The sequence below is a fragment of the Nasonia vitripennis genome (assembly GCF_009193385.2).
Source record: "Nasonia vitripennis strain AsymCx chromosome 4 unlocalized genomic scaffold, Nvit_psr_1.1 chr4_random0003, whole genome shotgun sequence".
Classification (NCBI taxonomy): Eukaryota; Metazoa; Arthropoda; class Insecta; order Hymenoptera; family Pteromalidae; genus Nasonia; species Nasonia vitripennis.
In genome coordinates this window covers 3,700,363-3,721,988 of record NW_022279638.1, presented here as the reverse complement: position 1 = coordinate 3,721,988, position 21,626 = coordinate 3,700,363, and the positions used below count along the sequence as shown (strand labels likewise).

Below are 21,626 nucleotides of genomic sequence, written 5' to 3'. Positions count from 1 at the left end.
TGCGCCAAAGCATAGCCAGAGTGCGCCACTAGCGACGATTCCAGCACTACTCAGTGCCCGCCATCCAACAGGGACATTACCACCCTGGCAGAGGGTGGAAAAAAGAAAGAAAAAGAAGAAAAAGGAAAAAGAAGAATAAGATTAACAATGGTGTTGTAGATCAGAAAGGCATTAGAAAATCTAAGCTGCCAAGGGCAAGACCTACCCGACCGGAGGCTCTAATCATAAAAGCTACCGACGGAAATTCCTACGCTGATATCTTGCGAAAGATGAAAGCAGGCCCAAAACTGAAAATGCTAGGGGATAGCGTAAATAGGATACGAAAACGGCTGTTGGTGACTTACTTTTGGAACTCTAACGCACATCGGAAGGGAAGGCAACGGAACTTTGACAAGCGGTGCAAGAAGTGCTAGAAGAGAGTGTCAACGTAAGAACCCTACAAGATGTAGAGGTCTTTAAAGTAAAGGATCTTGATGTTCTAACCACTAAGGAGGACATCGTGGAAGCGCTACGAAGGGAGTTTCAAGATAGCGACTTAAATGCAGTGGAGGAAACGGCTGTAAAGTCTGTGCGCAAGGCATATGGCAATATGCAGACAGCGGTCATTTAAATGCCAGCAAAAATGACTCAGCAGATGATCGCAAAGCAGGAAATCAGGATAGGCTGGGTAGTATGCAGAATACGAGAGATAAAGCGGAATGCACGTCCACTTCGCAGCTATAAATGTCTAGGATTTAGATATATTGGCAAAAACTGCACAGTAACACAGGATCGAAGTAACCACTGTTACAAGTGTGGAGTCGAAGGACATAATGCAAGAGATTGTAAGAACAAACCGAGGTGCGTTCTCTGCCAAGAAAGAAGAGCAACAGAGAAAAGTGACCATGCTGCTGGTAGCTACACATGCCCAGTATACCGAGCGGCAGTAGAGAAGTTGAAGAAACGAAGATAATGAATACAGTGCAGTTGAACTTAAATCACTGCGAGACAGCACAGGATTTACTTAACCAGTACGTTCATGAGACGGAGGTCGACGTAGCCATTATATGTAAACCATACAGAATTCTGGACGAGATATCGTGGGAAATAGACGACACTGGCAGAGCAGCGATCTGGGCATGTAGGAACGTGGCATTCCAGGAAAAAATGTTGACCAGCGAGGAAGGATTTGTTTGTGCAAAGATAGCAGGAATACACGTATACAGCTGCTATGCTTCGCCTAACGTACCGATCGAACAATTCGAGCGACAGTTAGATCGACTCGTACAGGATATTGCGGGAAGAAAGCCAGTAATTATCGCAGGCGATTTTAACGCATGTGCCGTAGAGTGGAGCAGTCAAAGTACTAACCAAAGAGGACGAGTACTGCTAGAAGCATTTGCTCTCCTGGACTTGGTGTTAGTTAATCAGGGTAGCACTAACACCTTTAGAAGAGGAGACGCACGATATATTGTAGACCTGACCTTTGTTAGTAGTTGCCTTATTGGCCTAACTGACAAGTGGACCGTGAGTGAACAATATACAAATAGTGATCACCGGCCATAATAATGGAGGTAAGAAAATCAGAGCAGAGACCCAGCGTGAGTACAAGGACCAACAGAGTCGGTTGAAAAACGAAGGATTATGATAAGGAGATGTTCCTACTGGTACTGGAAGAATTGCAACTCTCGGGGACGGCGGACAGCAAGGCGGAACAGGTGATGGGTAATACCCCACATGAGCCTGTGACGCGGCCTTGCCGAGAAGAGTGCCAAATTGTAGACGACCACCAGTATATTGGTGGGACAAAGAGGTTGAGAGTGCGCGCAGCGTGTGCCACTGGACCAGAAGACGAGAACAACGGGCGAGGAAGAAATACTATAAAACTGGTATAGTCAAGGAAATAGTAGATGCCCGCGAACAAGAAATAAAGGACGCTAAAATAAGTCTTAAGAAGAAAATCCGCGAAAACAAACGACGGTGCCTTAAGAAATTACAGGACGAGGTCGAACAAGACCCTTGGGATCGACCGTATAAAATATTAATGGAGAAGATTAAAGGAAGCTACGTTCCTTCACCAAAATGTCTGGAACTAATGCACCGGGTAGTGACTACACTGTTCCTCAGGCAACTGAAAGAACCAAGTGTCATCGAAAGAGGTGTAAATGAAAAGGCTATTCCACTGATCACGATTGAGGAATTGTTAGCCGCCTGTAGAAGGGTAGAAAACAACAAGGTCTCAGGGCCGGATGGAATTCCAAATATTGCATGTAAGCATGCCATTCACGCTCGTCCAGAGGTCTTCATAGACTTGTACAATACATGTTTAGAAGAGAAAACATTTGCTACAAACTGAAAGGAACAGCGACTAGTGCTTCTGCCAAAAGAAAAGAAACTACCCCAGGAGTCCTCATCATACAGACCGCTCTGCATGCTGGATACCCTAGGCAAGATCCTGAAACACATTATCTGCGTCAGAATAAATCATTTTATAGACGGAAAAGGTGGATTAGCGAAACACCAATATGGCTTCAGAAAGAAGCGTTCAACCCTGGACGCAATTAGTTTAGTGATTGACACTGCACAAACAGCGATTGAGGGAGAAAGATGGAAGGGAGGAAAAAAGAAGTATTGCGCCATAGTTATATTGGATTTCAAAAATACATTCAATTTAGCCAGATAAAGTGAAATACACGAGGCACTCCGGAAGCAGGATTTCCCTTATATACTATTGAAGGACAGAATCTTATTATATGACACTGAGGACGGTACTAAGAAGTTTCAGGAGGCGTCCCGCAAGGGTCAGTTCTTGGCCCACCGACTTTGAAGCAGCAGTGGTAGTAGCGAAACGTAAAGAAGAGGTGACAGACATAGCTGAAGAATCAACCCGTATAATATACGAATATCTAACAGAGACGGCTCTGGAATTAGCCAGTCACAAAATGTAACTTATTCTCATTTCCAGTAGGAAGAAGACGAAGGAAATCACACTGACGGTGGATGGACATGAAATCGTTTCTCAACTAACCATCAAATACTTGGGCATCACCATTGATGCAAGACTAAGTTTTAAACAGCATCTGGAAGTAGTCAGTGATAAAGCAGCAAAAGTTGGCGCTGCTCTATCACGATTGATGCCAAATGTAGGAGGGTCAACTCAGAAGCGAAGTTTACTCTTAGCCAGTGCAACTACATCGATTATGCTATATGGAGCCCCAATATGGGCAGATGCGATGCGGGTGAAATCGTTTGCATGAAAGTTGATTACCGTGTATAGGCAAAGTGCACTAACAAGGAAAGGTACCCAACCCGAACCCACCGATTTTGATGATTTTCATATATGTTGTAGAACATAAAAAAATAAGAGACACGTATTTTTTTTTATCGGCTAATTTTCACTTTTAAGGGGTAAAAACCTCCCCTAAAGTTAACCCCCAAAAAGCGTTTTTTTTAAATATCTCGGCTTAAAATAATTATTTTTCAATGAAACAAATTGGAGGTTATTTCTTACAAAAAGAGCAAGTATTTCATGGTGATTTGAAGAGTAAGGGTAGCATCCCCTATTTTTTAGGGGTTGAAAACATATATTTTTTGGCATAATTTTATAATAAAAATGTTTACACCGACTAAAAAAAATTGGAAAAAATGTTTAAACATCCTTAATAACAAAATTTAGTTGACGTCTTTCGGTGTTTTCATAAATATTATCCCTAAGGGGGTAAACCACCCCTAACACAAAATAACTGTAAATATGTAATTCAATACATAATATTTCGTAGAAAGTTTGTATATAGAGGTTTTCGAGGTCGCTGATTACAAATCTGTTATCAGATTTTGAAAATTCAAAATGGCGGAACCAATATGGCGGACGGAAATATCGAAAAAAAATTTTATATAATAAAAAAGTTTTAAACGACTAAAAAATTTGGAAAAAATTTGTAAACATCTATAATAAACAAATTAAGTTTTTCGATTTTTTCATAGATACTATCCTTTAGGGGGTAAACCACCCCTAACACAAAATAACTATAAGTATACTTCAATCCATAATATTTTGTAGAAGGTTTGTATATAAGGGTTTTCGAGATCGCTCTTTGCAAATCTGATATCAGATTTTGAAAATTCAAAATGGCGGAACCAATGTGGTGGACGAAAATGTCGAAAAAAAATTTTAACTTTCAAAAAAACTTGTTTACTAATGTGTGATCTTTGTAGCCTGTACATGTGAACTAAAGAACCTTAAACCCTAAACCTCTAAAGAACAAATAGGCTAAATGGTTGTGCTTTTTAACCAAACGACTCCAAACCCCTAACCTCCAGACAAGCCGAAGGCCTATGCTTTACCGTAGACACGAGTATAGACATATTACCGATATTTTATTCTATCATTTTGTATGTAACAAATAACGTCTCGTTTTATGTTTCAATCAAAGATTATTTATTTTTCTGCTTTTATAAATTAGCATAATTTCAAAAGTAATTTCATAAATTATAAAGTATTTCATAAATTGCATAATTATATAATTTTATAAATTCAAAAAGTCCACACTTTTTTGCAAATGAAAAAACATAGGTTAATAAAATTAGTTTATCAAACTATTTTGCGTTTTGTAATAAAATTTAATGTTGTCAAACTTGGGAGTTTTTCATTGTTACAATTATTTCGTAAGCCGAGTTTTTTAGATGAATTCTCGAAGTAATGATTATTGTATCTATAGTAAAATATTTACAGTCTGGAATTCCATAATAATACTATTTGCTACGATTTAATGAATTTATCAAAAAATCTAAATTTAATAATAAATATTATTCTAATTATTATTATTATTTTTCATTATCATTGCTATTATCAGTATTACTGTTATTATTGCTATTGCAATTATGCTTATTCTTCTTCTTATTATAATTATTATTATATTACTATGATAATTTTTGTTATTGGTAAAAATACATAAAAGAATATTAATACTCGAACTTCATTTGCAATTAAAGAACACGTTGTTATTGAAAGGGAATTTTATATGCATTCATTAGTTTAATGAATGTTATCGTACATTCAATGATAATTCCACAGATAAATGTCTTTCACTCATAAAAGTTGTTGACAATATGTGCGAATCAGTATGTTCATTTTTTAGATTGTTTTCATCGAGTGTTTACCTCAGCTGCCTGTGTTATTTTTTAGGCAGTGAGTGAGTTTTGTGGGTATTCTAGTTCGATGCCGGAAAGTACGAATAGTACGTCTTTTTGTTTGTCAGTGGTATCATACAGTTGTAGAAAATTTTCTTTAGTGATTTTATATAGATTTACATTATTCAATTTCAAAGTGAATAAAAGTTGAATAAAACCAAAAATAGAGTTTTCCGAACATCACAAAGTGGAACGAGAATTCTTCTCCAATGCATAAATTAATGATTTGATTCAATTTACATTCACTCGTTTTATTCTGGTAGAAATGTAGCAGTCGTGCCTTACATGCAAAAACACAGCTTGTATAAATTTTACCGCTTGTTTTCATTTTAGATTGAAAAATGAAAATTAATCCGTTAAACGTTCTAAACTTATTATTAGCATACTTTCAAGCGTTAAACATACCAGATAGTGTCACGAATTATCACGAAACAGAGTTGGCCGAAAAAATAAAAGAAATTTTAATAGATGCAACACATGATTTCAACGATGTAGAAATGATTACTGATGACTCTTTGGATTTTCAAGAAGAGTATAAAGACAATAATGCGGAAATAATTGAAGATGAAGTGCAACATCATTTTCCTGATCCGGATATAGCACCAACAAATCAATGTACAGCAGATAATGAAGAACTAGATTTTGAATACAAAAAAAGAGCTGTAGAATTTTGGAGAAGTAGCAAAACGAAGCAAAATTTAAGTCTCAAAACAGTGCAAAACAGATTCAAAAAAGTATCATCTATTAGTCAGCTACGTCGTTGGGCTCATTCAATTAATAAAGGTGGCACGTATAGAGAAAAAGTAGCACAAATTTGTCAGTATACCCTGGATAATTTTCAAGCAGCTCTCGACAGTGGTTCAATTATCCATGATGAAGATATAATTCGATGGGCCTTACAAGCTAAAAAAGAAATTGGTTTTGATGATATTAGATTCAAAGCTTCTAAACATTGGTTACTCAAATTTAAGCAAGCACACCGAATAGTTTCTAGGAAAATAAATAAGTTCATAACAAGAAAAACACTAGAAAGTAGTGCAGAACTTACGGCTAAAGCTGAAGCATTTATCGATGACGTTAAATCGTGTATACCAAGGATTGGACTCGAAAATTTGTATAATACAGATCAGAGCAGATTTCAGCTAGAAATGCATTCTGGAAGAACATTAGCAGTAGAAGGAGAAAAGCAAGTGCAATGTCTGGTACAGTCAATTTCAGCAACAACGCATAGTTATACTATACAGCCACTAATATCAGCTACTGGACAACTGTTGTCACCGCTATTTCTTGTTTTAAAGGAACCAAGTGGCAAGTTTGGCCCTATTGTAGAACAAAACATATTTAGACCAGAAAACGTGTACGTGGAAGCATCCAAATCTGGAAAATTAACAACAAGTAAGGGAACTAATAACAATTTTTACATTGTAATATCGTTGATCAGTTAATTAGTAAGTCGTTTAATTGCAGATCACTTCAAAATCTGGTTGGAAAAAATATTTTATCCCTATGTAGGCCATCACTCAATACTATTACTTGATTCTTGGAGTGGTCACTGTGAAAATATTTTATCCCTATGTAGGCCATCACTCAATACTATTACTTGATTCTTGGAGTGGTCATTGTGACAAAGTTATAGAAGAAACAATGCCACAAAATAAAATTATTAACATAAAAAAAATTTCAACTGGAACCACAGGAAAAATACAACCACTTGATGTCTATGGATTCCGTATTTGGAAAAACTTTGTCCGAACATTTTCTGATAATGTAATGTTAATGGATCATGATATGAATTTACATAAATTACATTTATGTGAGAAATAATATAATTAAACTTCAATCATTGGTTCACAACCAACTGTCTTCACCGAGATATATAGATTTGTTTAAATATTCCTGGTATAAAAGCGGTTACGTCAATGAAAAACCAGATAAATTTGATAATCCTATAGATTTCAGTTTTGGAAAGTCTTGTGCAACACATTGTGAAATAGAAGGGTGCACAAACATTGCAATTGTACGATGTGGTTGGTGCAAAAAAGCATTGTGCTTTAAACACTTTTATGAGGACTACCATTATTGTAAAAACATCGTAAAATAATATATTTTATGCTCAATACAAAAAATGCACTATGGCAAAAGATAAAAGATTGTAGATTATTATTATACTCTAATATTATAAACAAAAATACATTATAAGTTGAATTTACAATAAAGGAATTTCAATAACATTCTGATAACAATTTCTACGGAAATTATAAAACTGCTTCACACACAGAATTTTCTTGTTTACAAATTTAGGAATTTGAGGTGGTTTGGTTAAAAAGCACAACCCTTTAGCCTATTTGTTCTTTAGGGGTTTAGGGTTTAAGGCTCTTTAGTTCACATGTACAGGCTACAAAGATCACACATTTATAACAAGTTTTTATGAAAGTTAAAATTTTTTTTCGACATTTTCGTCCACCACATTGGTTCCGCCATTTTGAATTTTCAAAATCTGATATCAGATTTGCAAAGAGCGATCTCGAAAACCCTTATATACAAACCTTCTACAAAATATTATGGATTGAAGTATACTTATAGTTATTTTGTGTTAGGGGTGGTTTACCCCCTAAAGGGTAGTATCTATGAAAAAATCGAAAAACTTAATTTGTTTATTATAGATGTTTACAAATTTTTTCCAATTTTTTTAGTCGTTTAAAACTTTTTTATTATATAAAATTTTTTTTCGATATTTCCGTCCGCCATATTGGTTCCGCCATTTTGAATTTTCAAAATCTGATAACAGATTTGTAATCAGCGACCTCGAAAACCTCTATATACAAACTTTCTACGAAATATTATGTATTGAATTACATATTTACAGTTATTTTGTGTTAGGGGTGGTTTACCCCCTTAGGGATAATATTTATGAAAACACCGAAAGACGTCAACTAAATTTTGTTATTAAGGATGTTTAAACATTTTTTCCAATTTTTTTTAGTCGGTGTAAACATTTTTATTATAAAATTATGCCAAAAAATATATGTTTTCAACCCCTAAAAAATAGGGGATGCTACCCTTACTCTTCAAATCACCATGAAATACTTGCTCTTTTTGTAAGAAATAACCTCCAATTTGTTTCATTGAAAAATATTAATTTTAAGCCGAGATATTTAAAAAAAACGCTTTTTGGGGGTTAACTTTAGGGGAGGTTTTTACCCCTTAAAAGTGAAAATTAGCCGATAAAAAAAAATACGTGTCTCTTATTTTTTTATATTCTACAACATATATGGAAATCATCAAAATCGGTGAGTTCGGGTTGGGTACCTTTCCTTGTAAGAGTGGTGTCCGCTTACCGTACGGTATCGGGTGAGGCTGTCTGCATTATAGCAGGCATGCCACCCTTTGACCTTTTAGCGTTTGAAAGAAAGGACGTATTCGAAGCTAAGAGAAGATCGAATGACAAAAGCCAGAAAGAGCTCTGGGATGCCGCAAGAAAGGAGACGATGGCTGAATGACAAACAAGATAAGACGCTAGTGGCAAGGGTCGGTGGACTCATCGCCTTATACCAAGGATAAAAGACTGGATTGGAAGAAGACTTGGGAAAGTTAACTACTGCCTCACGCAGTTTTTGACCGGGCACGGATGTTTCCGGGCGTACCTGCATCGGTTCAAACTAGATGATCGTTTGAACTGCCCAATAGGTTCGGATGCAACAGAAGATGTCGAGCACGTCTTTGGCGAGTGATCACGATATCATCAAGAGCGAGAAGAACTTGAGAGTTATCTTCAGACCAGAGTAACTTCTGAGTAGATTATGACGGCCATGCTGACTTCAGAGGATAGATGGTGCGCAGTCAGCAATTATGCAGTAGACATTCTTAAGAAAGTCAGAACGGAAGAAGCAGATAGAAGAAGACGAAGAGGCTAAGCGTGTACGTGTGTGTGCGACGCAGAAAATGAAGGATGACTATAGTGATGACGACCACATCAACCAGAAGCGGGCGAAAGCCTTTCGCCCCCCCCCCCCCTGCGAAGCATTGCTTGACTGTGGTACCGCGGGGTTCAGGGGCATAGAAGATGGAGCTACTAGGCACCTTTACCGAAGGTCGATAAAGGCAAAGAGGGCGTTTCTTTTTACGGGTGACTGTTTTTTTACCTGGCCGTAAGAGGGATGGGTTTAGTGGGTGTGAATCTGACACACAGCTGACATTGGGGATGATGAGGCCGTTTCGACGACCCCATAAACAAGGTCATGCTATGGTCTTTCTATGACTTTCCCTAATACCTTTTTCTCCGAGAGAAAAACAGCAAAACATACACACACACACGGAGTCATCTGCATGGACATTTTCTAACAACCCATGATTCGAACTCATTTTTGTTCTAGTTCGTCGTAATCGAGGCTTCCTGTTCTAACCACTCTGTCGATTTATTATGAAAAGACGCAAGTTTCTGGGTAGAGTAAGTTGCCCGAAAACCAGGAAAAGTGGTTGGAAAACAGCCTGATTATGCGAACCAGCAAAACCATATTTATTAAAAATTTTTATACATAACTTTTCTCGCAATCAGAAATCCTTGTTCTAACGACTCTCACTTGATGGCATGGAAAAATACAACTTTTTAGGTCCGACGGGTCTAACGGATCGTGCACATAGGGGTCCATCCAGCCCAATCTCGTGGCCCGGCAAAATGTCGTCAGAAAATTCTTTATATTTTTTCTCCTGATCAAGACTTCCTGTTTTAACTAGTCGCATACTATACCTTGCAATAAAACACAACGTTCTAGACTAGGTGGATCTTATAAATCACGTATGTACGAAGAGGTCAATCCAGCCCAATTACACACATGCGCGAAATTTTAAAGCTTGGAAAATCCTTCACAACTTTTCTTATCCTGATCTAAGCTTCGTGTTCTAAGCACTCGCGATTAGCGAAGCTGCAATATTTATTATTCACAAAATTCTTTATATCGATCGCCCCGATGGAGGTTACCTGTTCTAACCACTCTCATTCGAATTATTTTAGAAAAATACAACTTTCCGGGCCCAGTGGATATTCAAAAACGTACACAAAGAGGTCCATTCAGCTCGATTACGCCAACCAGCAGAAATACAGCATTTATATAATCTGTCATAGCGCTTTATTCAATCAAAATTGCCTGCTCTAACCAAAGTTGATTTGATTTTTTATGAAAAAATATATTTTGTAATAGTTATTTATAATTACAGGGACATGAAATTATAATTCACAAAAGCTACAAAAAATACTAAATAATAATTTATATCTAAGACATTGGCGCGTTTTCGCTCCTGATATAATACTAAAGCACACACGCACACACGCGTACACCCACATACACACATAAAAAAAAAGAGCCGTCACGGGACGCCTGGCAGATGTGAAACATAAAAATTAATGTTTCTTGGAAGAATTAATTATCACATGATATTTGTTTATTTCACTTTATATTTGTAGTTTTATAAAAAAGATAAAAATATTTTTCTTATTGTTGTAAAATTAAAATATATTTCGGTAATAGTAACATTTTTACACAATTTAACCATTTTTGACCATACATTCAAGACAAGATATCGCTTTTTTCTCTTAAATATTGAATTATTATTTTAAGTGTGGTGTGAACACCGGTGTGTATTATTCACTCTAGCCCTCGGGCTGATTCTGCTCTATGCCCGTCGCTTCTACGAGACAATTGTTCCTGCGACCCTAATCTAGCTGATTATCGGGCTACTTGCCGTAATGTTTGTGAGAAAGAGAGAGAGGGCACTTAGTTGGCTCGATGCTAACACGCACGGTGGACTTTAAGGTGTTGTATTGTAGATGCGCTGGCGCTAGAGATGATACTCCGGTCGTCGTGATGTCCGTCGGTGCCTGGTTGGGTTAATGGCCGACGCTCTCTTCTCGCCCTCCGTTTTACGGACGCACTGGTCGCAGTAGCCCTGCTGCTGTGTCTGGGTGTCTGGGCTGGCTTCGCCCAGCCGCTGCACCTTGATGATCGAGCTGGCATCGCCCTAGTTGATCTCGATGACCGTGGAAACACGCCGTTGAACAAAACGTGTCCATCGGCTTGTAGATTAGTCGGTGGCTTCAGCCACATGCGCTCGCTAGCGCAGCTAGAATCGGAGAGAGCCTTTCTAATCTCTCGACTTCGAACTATCTTGTCTGTTTCTGCTCATTTCGGAGTCCTTCGTGTCGTCCGTCTCTCTCTTCCTTACAGCTGTTGTAACCCACCCTCTGTCTCGCACAAGCCTCTGGCTACGCCACTAGCGCGAACTCCCCAAAGTGGAGTGGGCTTTCGAGAGCATATAGGCAGGCCGGATCCAGGCCGAGGCATCCCCCACCCCGCATCAGACTGCGTCTGAGTGGGAGCACGGAGCCAAGGCTACTTGTACAACCTACTCGTGACGCAATAAATCATAAATCTAATTTTTATTTGAGACATAATTACCTTGTGTGATCATTTCTCACCCCCCCCCCCCCTTCACGACAAGCACTTCTCAGCGCCTTTGAGCAGGGCTCCTGAGCGCTCTCGTTACTCACCTAGCAGTCGACAAGGACGAGCTGCTGAAGAACGTCGGCCAGCCGACGTCATTACCGAGACGACTTCTCTACAGGAATCAACCGCCAGGACGACCCAACGATCAGCCCAACGTCACTCTCCGGAACAGCAAACACGCCATCACCACCTCCAGCAGACTCCGGATCCAACATCATCGTCTACGAGGAGAGCGACGAATCACTCTCTCTCTCTCTCTCTCTCTCTCTCTCTCTCTCTCTCTCTCTCTCTCTCTCTCTCTCTCTCTCTCTCTCTTCGCTCTGCACCGAGCGCTCTCCGCTCTAGACCGAGCGCTCTTCGCTCCACGCCGAGTGTTCTCCATTTCACACGGGACACCTTCTGCTGTGCTCACGAAGCACTCTTTTCGAAGATCCTTCGGAGTCTCTCCCCCCCCCCCTCGTCATAACTGAGTGGTGTAGCCTTCACTGGGTTGAGCGGCCCTCCCTCGTCCAGACTCGCTCCAAGAGTCGACTTAGAGAGGTCTGAGCAGTGTCCGCTCTCTAAGCAACGAGGAAGCCACAACGAGGAGCATCAGCAGCCCTCTCTTGCCTGCCTGCCTGCTTCACCCATCCGCTCAGCCTACCTGGAATTAGGCCTATCTCATCCGCTCCGTTCCACAGAGAGCAAGCACACGCCATTGAGCTGGTGTGTGCCGCGACGGACACGCGCACTATCTCTTTGCCCGATGACACCGCTCTCTGGACAGCGGCGTACACCTACCCCGAGCACAATCTCGCGTGCACAACTCCCAGCACCATCTCCATTCCCCCAACAGGCCCACTTATACCACAGCGTCTCTGTATGGCACATGCTGCGTGGTGTGAGTGCATGTGCACTGTCACATAAGTAATCTAGACTAGACTAAACTAAATAAACTAATTAACAAGACTAGTTGTGTAATTTTGCGGTAAATTCAGCAAATAAAAGAGAGAGCGAGCAAGAAAACGCATAATGCCAACGAGAAGAGCGGCGTTTAAAAGAGGGAAAGAGGTATGATGCGTGCGAAAGATAGAGAGTGAGAGATATACGATACTTGAAAATGAGAAAGAGTGCCGCCTGTGTGTATACATATGTGTGTGTGTGTGTTTGTGTGTATGTGTGTGTCGTAACATCCCGTAAAAACTCTGCCGTACGAACTGTAAATTACAAAAAAAAACTAAAATCATTTGAACAAAATTCTAGATAATACTCGAGAATGCTGCGCTCCCCCACTCTTCACATCAACGCTCCAGGCCACAGCTAAGCTGACAGCAGAAACAGCGATGAAGCGGGGAGAGCGCACGACACGCGCGTATATCTATATGTGTGGAGAAGGAGCGCGGCGCGCGAATTCATATAAGATTGTGTGAATCTAAAATGTATATAGGTGTGAAAGTACGTGTACAAGTATGAATGGAGCGTTTTTTCGGCGGCAGGATCCCCGCTCTATCTGTAGCCTTTATAAGGCTATGCGCAGCCTATGGATATTCATTAGCAGCAATGCAACTTAAGCGCCAGCGTAACTAACGCGCCTAATCATTGCCTCTTGAGCAATTTATGCCTTATACTTGTAAAATTTTGCTTCCTCTTAAGAGGAAGCTTTGTCCCTATATAACAAAGTCATGACCGGATGAAGTGAAACCAAGAATGCGTCAATATGATTGGCTCATGTAGTGCGCTAGCGTCAAAAGTATCGTTAGAATTTTTTGATTTGTTTTTGATTTCTAAAATTGATTCTAATATTAAAAATGTAATATAATACTATAATACATATCAAATTATAATGTGTATTTATAATATTCTAGAGACATTCTACTCTCGAGATTATTCTATTCTCGAGACATAACCTTAAAATTTTAAAAGGAAGTTGACGACGAAACCGCGGCAATTTTGAAATTTATATGAGCGCGAAATGAATCGTATATTATAAAGTTTGATATATTTCCGTGATAGAAAACAAATATTAAATATATCAATCAAGTATTTATATTCCATTTAATAAGTTAATGAAATTATAGTCTACTACAGCGCCAAGTCTAGTAAAAGTAAAATTTTCAGTTTCGCTGAAACTTCGTAGTAACACAATTGGAGGTGTTTGTAGGTGTGTGTGTGTCTGTGTGTGTGTATGTGTAGGTATACCGTCGTAATTCTGAAACCACACGATCGATCGTAATAAAATTTGGCATGCATATATGTTTTCTGATTCTGACCATTTTATGACCAAATTATATCAATCAATTTTTGAAAAAATATTTTTGCTTTTTTTGATAATATGATCTATAAAATATATTCAACAATATTGTATCTAAAAGAGCATAAAATTGTCTACTTTTTCCCACAAGGATTTCCAGACTGACCGTTCCGTTCAATTTTTATAATAAAAAAGGTGATTTTTAAAAAATATTTAATATCTTCGTTTTGAACCATTTACATAAGACTGTATACAAAAAAAGCTCGATACCTGGGTTCTACATGAATTATAACGTCAAAAAATGTAATAAACCGAGTTTCCATTTATGAATTCCCTCTGAAACGAAACGAAATCGAGCAATTTTTGAAATAAATAATTACGGGCGATAAACAAATGGATTACGTAAGACAATAATTTACGAAAGAGATCGTGGTTAAAGCCCAGAGAAGATCTAAAAATTATAGAAATGTACACTAATCACACAGTCTCAAGTTTCAAAATAAACGGATTTGAACTCGTAAAAACCAACATGTCATAGCGATAAAACACATGAAAAAACTTCGTTGTCACGTAACGATTACAAGCACAGTTGTTCAGGGTAGAACTAAATTTTTAAATCGTCAAACATTAAACACTAAATTGAAGGTTTAGTTATAACTTTTATAAACCTTTAAGTTCTAGACTTACGAGAGAGTGTCGCAAAAAGATGTTTATTGTTGCTTGCATGGATGTTTTGCTACGAGCAACGATTTGACTTCTTCGATCTGAGACTTAAGACTGTGTGATTAGTGTACATTTCTATAATTTTAGATGCCATGAAGAAGAAAGATATACGCTTTCGAAACGTCGGCGCAATAAAGAAATTTAAGAAAACTGCTAGTAGAGATTACTCTATTCCTATAGTTTAAAAAAAACAACGAGCATTAGAGTCTTTAATTAATACTATTATTATTATTATTTACAAACCTTTGGCTTAAATGAGTTGTCCGTGTCTTGTTCAGTAAGCGTTGAGCACACTGTGAAGGCATATTACTTGGAACTGCAATTTGGTCATCGTGAAATTTTACTTGCTTGGCCACTTGCAGTGCACCATTGTAAATTAGTTTCACTCTACTCATTTTTAAAATCAAAAGACAATCGTTTAGTATTTTAAATAATATTCAACTTGAATTTTTGTTTTGCTCCAAAAACACTCCATTAAGCAACAGATGATGACGCGCGCACGCTAGAGTAAACAGTGAAATCCGTAACGCTTGGTAGCGTACGCTGATAGATGGACACATATAGTTTAAGGAGGTTTGATAGCACACGGCTTGCGGTGAAGAGAGGGAGACTCCCCTCTCTCCCCGCGCGCGGCCCCACGCACCGCGCAGCCCCGCTTACAGACAACAAACTGGCGGTTTTGTTTACGTTTTCGTTCAGTACACAGAATTAGTGTTGTCAATCGTTTTACAATTTTGTGCACATGTTTATAAATCATTTTCCAATGATTTACAAAGTTTTTTATTTTCCTCTTACCATTTTTGAGCAATCGCACTCTAAGTGTTTTGATAATTTTTAAGGTTATCCCATAAGAGTCAGTGTATAAGAGCCTAACTTTGAAGTCAATTATGACAAAAACTATACTGACAATCGATCTAATATTTTACCAAAAAGTGTATCGCATGTTTATTAACAGATTTTAATTGTTTTCAAAACATTCTAACCATTTTCATTTTGGTATCGAAGCTTCTTAAGTGTATTGGAGAGCGTCGCCTACCGAACGTAAAGCCGTAGCGCACACTGATAGACAAACGCATATATTTTAAGTGTGTATATTGGTGAGCTCCCCCTACAGTGAGAGACTACAGTAAAAGCCAGTAATACATGAATTAAATGGAAAGTAAAAGAATATAACAAGGAGTTATTTTTTACGGTGTTTGAAAATATTTAATTGACGGGATCAGCAAACAACAAGGCTACACAAATAACGGGCCAGCGCACCAAAGCCTGCGACGCGGTAATGCCAAATAAAGTGTTCAGCCAAAGATGGCCACCAGTATATTGGTTGAATGATAAAATCGAATAAGCGCGTAGCGCTTGCAATCAAGCAAGAAGGTTGGAATAACGGGCAAGAAAGAAATTCTACATAACCGGTAGAGTAGAGGATGTGGTCGAGAGCTACGAAGAAAAAAAGAAGAAAGCTAAACGCAACCTACACAGGTGCATAAAAGAAAGTAAACAAAGATGCCTCAAGAAGCTGCAAGGTGAGGTCAATGAGGGACCTAGGGGCCGACCTTATAAAATCGTTATGAAGAAGATCAAAGGAAGTTACTTGCCTCCACCAAAGTGCCCAGAGGTATTACATAGGGTGGCAACAATACTTTTTCCAAGCCGACCGGACTCTCTATGTGCAATAGGAGAGAAAAAATGTAGAGAATATACTTTTAGTTACGAAAGAGGAGCTGTTCTCAGCCTGTCAGAGGGCCGGAAATAACAAGGCTCCAGACCTCAATGGCATACCCAATATCGCATTGAAACTTGCCATCTAGTCCTACTCGGCAGACTTTATAGACTTGTACAACACTTGTCTCAAAGCTACTACGTTAACAAAAAGATCGCCGGATGACGGCCGTGTACTCGCTTCGGTTGCTCAGCATCTCCTTCTCGACGGACCGGCTAAAATGCAAGTTGGAAGCAGGATGAAATAGCATGCATAAATAATGACTCTAGTAGTATTTATGCTGAAAGAACTTTCGGGCTTGATCTGCCCTGAAATAGTACATCCCAACAATGTACACTACGTGCGATCGTGTGTGCGTGTGTTGTACGTATAGACGATCATCGAGATAGGCCGGTGAACTATGCGCAATAATCGGGCTTAGCCCTCGGTCCTACACTAAGCTATATCTGCTGGTGCCTTTCTACACGAGGTGCGTCATGCGCCAGTTTAACCGAAAGAGAGGTAGATAGACTTATCGCTGACACAGGACAGACTCATACAGGGGTGTCACTTTGTAAAAAACTGAGGTATGGAAAATCGCCGTGATAAAATTAACCACAAACTCTCAATCCCCAATACATCACGTCATAAGGTTTCACAAATTTTTTTGCCCACCGATCTGAAAAAAAGTCAATTTACGCCCGCTTAATAGGGACGAAAAACGCAACAATCGTGCTTTTGTTCAAAAATAATTTTATCTATCAAAGAAAAAAGTACAAAAACTTTATAAAATTGTATAGGAAGTAAAAACAATTTTGATATTAAATCAATTTTTAAAGTAAAACTCACTGATACCTTCAGTAAAACTTACCTGTCTATCTACAGCAGGCAAAAGTTGTGCTAACTTTCTTTGATATAATGGGGGTAAACCTTGGAATGTATGCCTATTTAAAAGTGCTCGCAGACTTGTGTTAGCTAAAATACTTGCGGGTGATTCCAAATCCACTAAGCCAGCCTCTAATTGTGCAGCTATCGATAATTTTTTAGTGGAACGTCGCCTGCTTGACCTAAGTGTAAATCCAGGTAGACTTGCTAATACTTCTTTCATTGTTGCAGCTGTTTCTTCAACAACTATAAAAAATACAGAAAATAACTGTCGAATTTTCTTTTTATCTTTGAATCGCAAAATCAAATAATTTATGTAATAATATTAGCAATATTAACAAATTATTCAAGGGATCTGATAGTCAATTTTTATTAACTGAATTTATAGCTCAAGTGCACGGTAAAAAATACTTACATAATTACATACTGTATTGCGTTTATAGACTATTTATGCTCTGCTGCATTCGTAAATGCAGAAGACTAGCGCTCCACGATCGTGTCACTGCGGACCGTCTGATGCCGCACAGTGGTCAAACACGATCTTTTTGTTTTAAATCGTAGAACTTCCGATACAAACAACCGATCGAAGTGAAATGTTTTGAGTGTCATGTTCACTGATTATAGAATATAGAAAAACTATAGAGAAAGCGTTATACTGATATCCTAACCTCAAAATGGAGTCCAAAGATGCTCATTTTTCGGAAAAATGCGGTTTTTGATGCCGCAAAGTCAAAATATATATTTTTTAAATGCCTCAAACACTATATCTTGTGTATTTTTTACCGCTGAATCCGAATTCACCACCAGAATTATTTAAAGTAATCAAGCTAAAATTTGGAGGATTTTTTTCTTTGATCAGTACTATTGTTACGAGTGAAGAGTGCAAAGAAAAAGTGAGGGACCCCGGGCTTGAACCGAGATTCTCTGGCGTGCAAGGCAGACGTTCTGTCATCGAGCTACGGCCGCCAACGCATTGTAAACTTCTACTGGTCTTCTTATAGTAATTAGAAACCCGTGACGTGTGTACACACGTGACACTATATAATATAAAAATTGTCTTGATTTGATGTATAGTGGAATAATTAATTATTATTGAAACAGAAGTAAAAAGTGAAATTTGTAAATTTCTTTGTTGCCAAAGAGATGCTCGCCTTGTGATATTTATCTTATTTATTTAATAAATGTATTAACAAATATCAGGATCAAAATATATCTAATGGTATATATGTGTATATCATTTATTTACTAATACCAATTTTGGATATTAGCAATAAAACTATATATAATAATGTGCACACACACACACACACACACACACACACATACACACACACACACATATATATATATATATATATATATATATATATATATATATATATATATATATGTATGTATATATATATACAGGGTGTTTCATTTTAATCCGACCACGACAGAAAACCATGGAAAAACTAATTTTAACGAAAAATGACCTTAACAAAAGTTGAAGAGGGTAAAGGGGGCCATCGAATGACACAAACACCTATGACCTTGAACTCGATTTTCAAGGTCATTTGAGGGTAATATTGATTTTTTTAAATAGGAACCTCTATTTTAGACCTTGGAATCAGATAGAGCGGAAAAAATTACGTCGCAAAGCATATTTTAAGTTTGCTTTGGTGACCTCGAGAAGGTCAATTCAAGGTCAAATAACAAAAAATCTGCTAAACAGCTGTTTGTCTGGTTTTATTTTACTGATGTCGAAAGATGACCTTGACAAAAGTTGAAGGGAGCAAAAGGGGCCGCGTATTCACACCAACACCTTTGACCTTGAACTCGATTTTCAAGGTCATTTGAAGATCATTGTATTTTTTTAACGGGAACCCCTATTTTTGACCTCGGAATACGGAGCAGCGGAAAAAATTACGTCGGAAATGACATTTCAAGTTTGCCTTAATGACCTTGAGAAGGACAATTCAAGGTCAAATAAGAAGTATCAGCCTATAATTGTTTTCCTTTCAATTTTTTCGTAGAATTATCATTTTGTTATTGTAATAAACATTAAGAGAATAATTGACTTAAAATGTGATTATGCTTTGCTGACTTCAAAGCCATTTTGTAAGGTCAAAAGTGCAAAAATGCAATATCAAATGTTATGTGGAGTCCATATTTATATCCTAACTTTAGCGTTGCCCAGGAACAACGACGTGGACGTAATAGGATTGTGTTCCCTTTGGGGTGCTTGATTAGAGTGAGTCTCCTTGCCTCTCACTTTTCGGAGTGCTTGATTAGAGTGAGTCCCCTTGCCCCTCACTTTTCGGGGTGCTTGATTAGAGTGATGGAGTGATAGAGTGAGTGATTATTCACCAAGAATCAATAAAATATCAACCCTTTCAGCGGCTGGATAATCAGCCATTGTTAAAAATTTATAACAAGTTCAATAAAAAATTTTGTTTTTACCAAACTGAACAAATTAGATAGCTTTCGATGAGTAATAAATTTTAATAGAAAAAATAAAGGTCAATGAATGAAAATGAGAAAATGTTAAACAAATGATATTTGATTAGTTTGGCTAATCAATAACTATTCAATAACTAGTAAACTATTGAATACTAAGTGTAAGTAACAATGAGTAGAGGATAAATTCATATGAAAAGAGATCTCTTATTAGAAAAATAGTCTATTTCAACAATGAGTCGCGGGAAAATTCAACATGAAAAATCATCTTTACAAAATAAATTATTTATTTCAACAATAAATTCAGGCAAAATTCGATAAGGAAAATTAGTAGCCAATTGTGTCCACGTCGTTCCTGAGTAACGCTAAAGATAGGATAAAAATTCGCTTACGAAAACATCCCAAGAACTGAATAGAATCCAAAAAAATGGTGGTGTCTTTGGGCACCTACATTCAAATCTGTACATAATAAAAGTGAGAGGCAAGGAGACTCACTCTAATCAAGCACCCCAAAGGGAACACAATCCTATTACGTCCACGTCGTTGTTCCTGTGCAACACTAAAGTTAGGATATAAATATGGACTCCACATAACATTTGATATTGCATTTTTGCACTTTTGACCTTATAAAATGGCTTTGAAGTCAGCAAAGCATAATCACATTTTAAGTCAATTATTCTCTTAATGTTTATTACAATAACAAAATGATAATTCTACGAAAAAATTGAAAGGAAAACAATTATAGGCTGATACTTCTTATTTGACCTTGAATTGTCCTTCTCAAGGTCATTAAGGCAAACTTGAAATGTAATTTCCGACGTAATTTTTTCCGCTGCTCCGTATTCCGAGGTCAAAAATAGGGGTTCCCGTTAAAAAAATACAATGATCTTCAAATGACCTTCAAAATCGACTTCAAGGTCAAAGGTGTTGGTGTGATTACGCGGCCCCTTTTGCTCCCTTCAACTTTTGTCAAGGTCATCTTTCGACATCAGTAAAATAAAACCAGACAAACAGCTGTTTAGCAGATTTTTTGTTATTTGACCTTGAATTGACCTTCTCGAGGTCACCAAAGCAAACTTAAAATATCCTTTGCGACGTAATTTTTTCCGCTCTATCCGATTCCAAGGTCTAAAATAGAGGTTCCTATTTAAAAAAATCAATATTACCCTCAAATGACCTTGAAAATCGAGTTCAAGGTCATAGGTGTTTGTGTCATTCGATGGCCCCCTTTACCCCCTTCAACTTTTGTTAAGGTCATTTTCGTTAAAATTAGTTTTTCCATGGTTTTTTGTCGTGGTCGGATTAAAATGAAACACCCTGTATATATATGCACATTTCGGATGATTTATTTGGAATATTGCCGTTTTTCCTTCGAGGGGTTGCCTTTCAGTGGTACAGAATAAATTCGGATAACTGGGTTACGTTCGAGCAGTTCGAAAACGCATGGCGTGCACGTTTTTCAGACGCAGATTTTCAGTTCGCGCTCATGGAAAACGCAAGGCGAATGCGAGCATGATACCTCCGCTAGGACCAGTCCGTGAAATAAATCTAGCTCTCCGAAATATGCTACCGAGATTACGAACCCAAATCGATAAGTCCGAAATCTTTACGTTCCAAGAGCTGGAAGCTATTGCAGTACGCAAAGAGAAAGGCCTAATGATTGCGAGAACATACAAACCACCTCCGAGCGCCGAAGATTCTCTCATACCGGACTTAGCTTATAGAAAACAACGCCCGCAGCGTAATATTAGACAACAATTATCTAACCTCGAACTAGACGAAGAACAAAATCGAGCACGCGTAGAACATAGAGAACCGGACTTTACGGAGGATACCTTGCCTGACGAGGACGAATTAAATAATTTAGGTTACGGACGTGACAAACGCTTTAACAATAACCAGAAACAACCGACAAACCAATCACCTAATACAAACCTACACAACAACAACAGACCAACGACACAGATACAGATCTGTTATA

At 38.0% G+C, this 21,626-nt stretch overlaps 1 protein-coding gene across 3 annotated transcripts in view; it reads right to left on the bottom strand.

Annotated features, from left to right (window-relative positions):
- The window catches only part of LOC100116027 (MATH and LRR domain-containing protein PFE0570w), a 370,048-nt gene that overhangs the window by 254,670 nt on the left and 93,752 nt on the right, over window positions 1-21,626 (bottom strand). For all 3 annotated transcript variants that reach the window (XM_031928145.2, XM_031928147.2, XM_031928146.2), the window contains exon 2: window positions 17,193-17,452. In XM_031928145.2, the coding sequence (XP_031784005.1) occupies window positions 17,193-17,452 (260 nt within the window). The remainder of the gene's footprint in view (window positions 1-17,192; window positions 17,453-21,626) is intronic.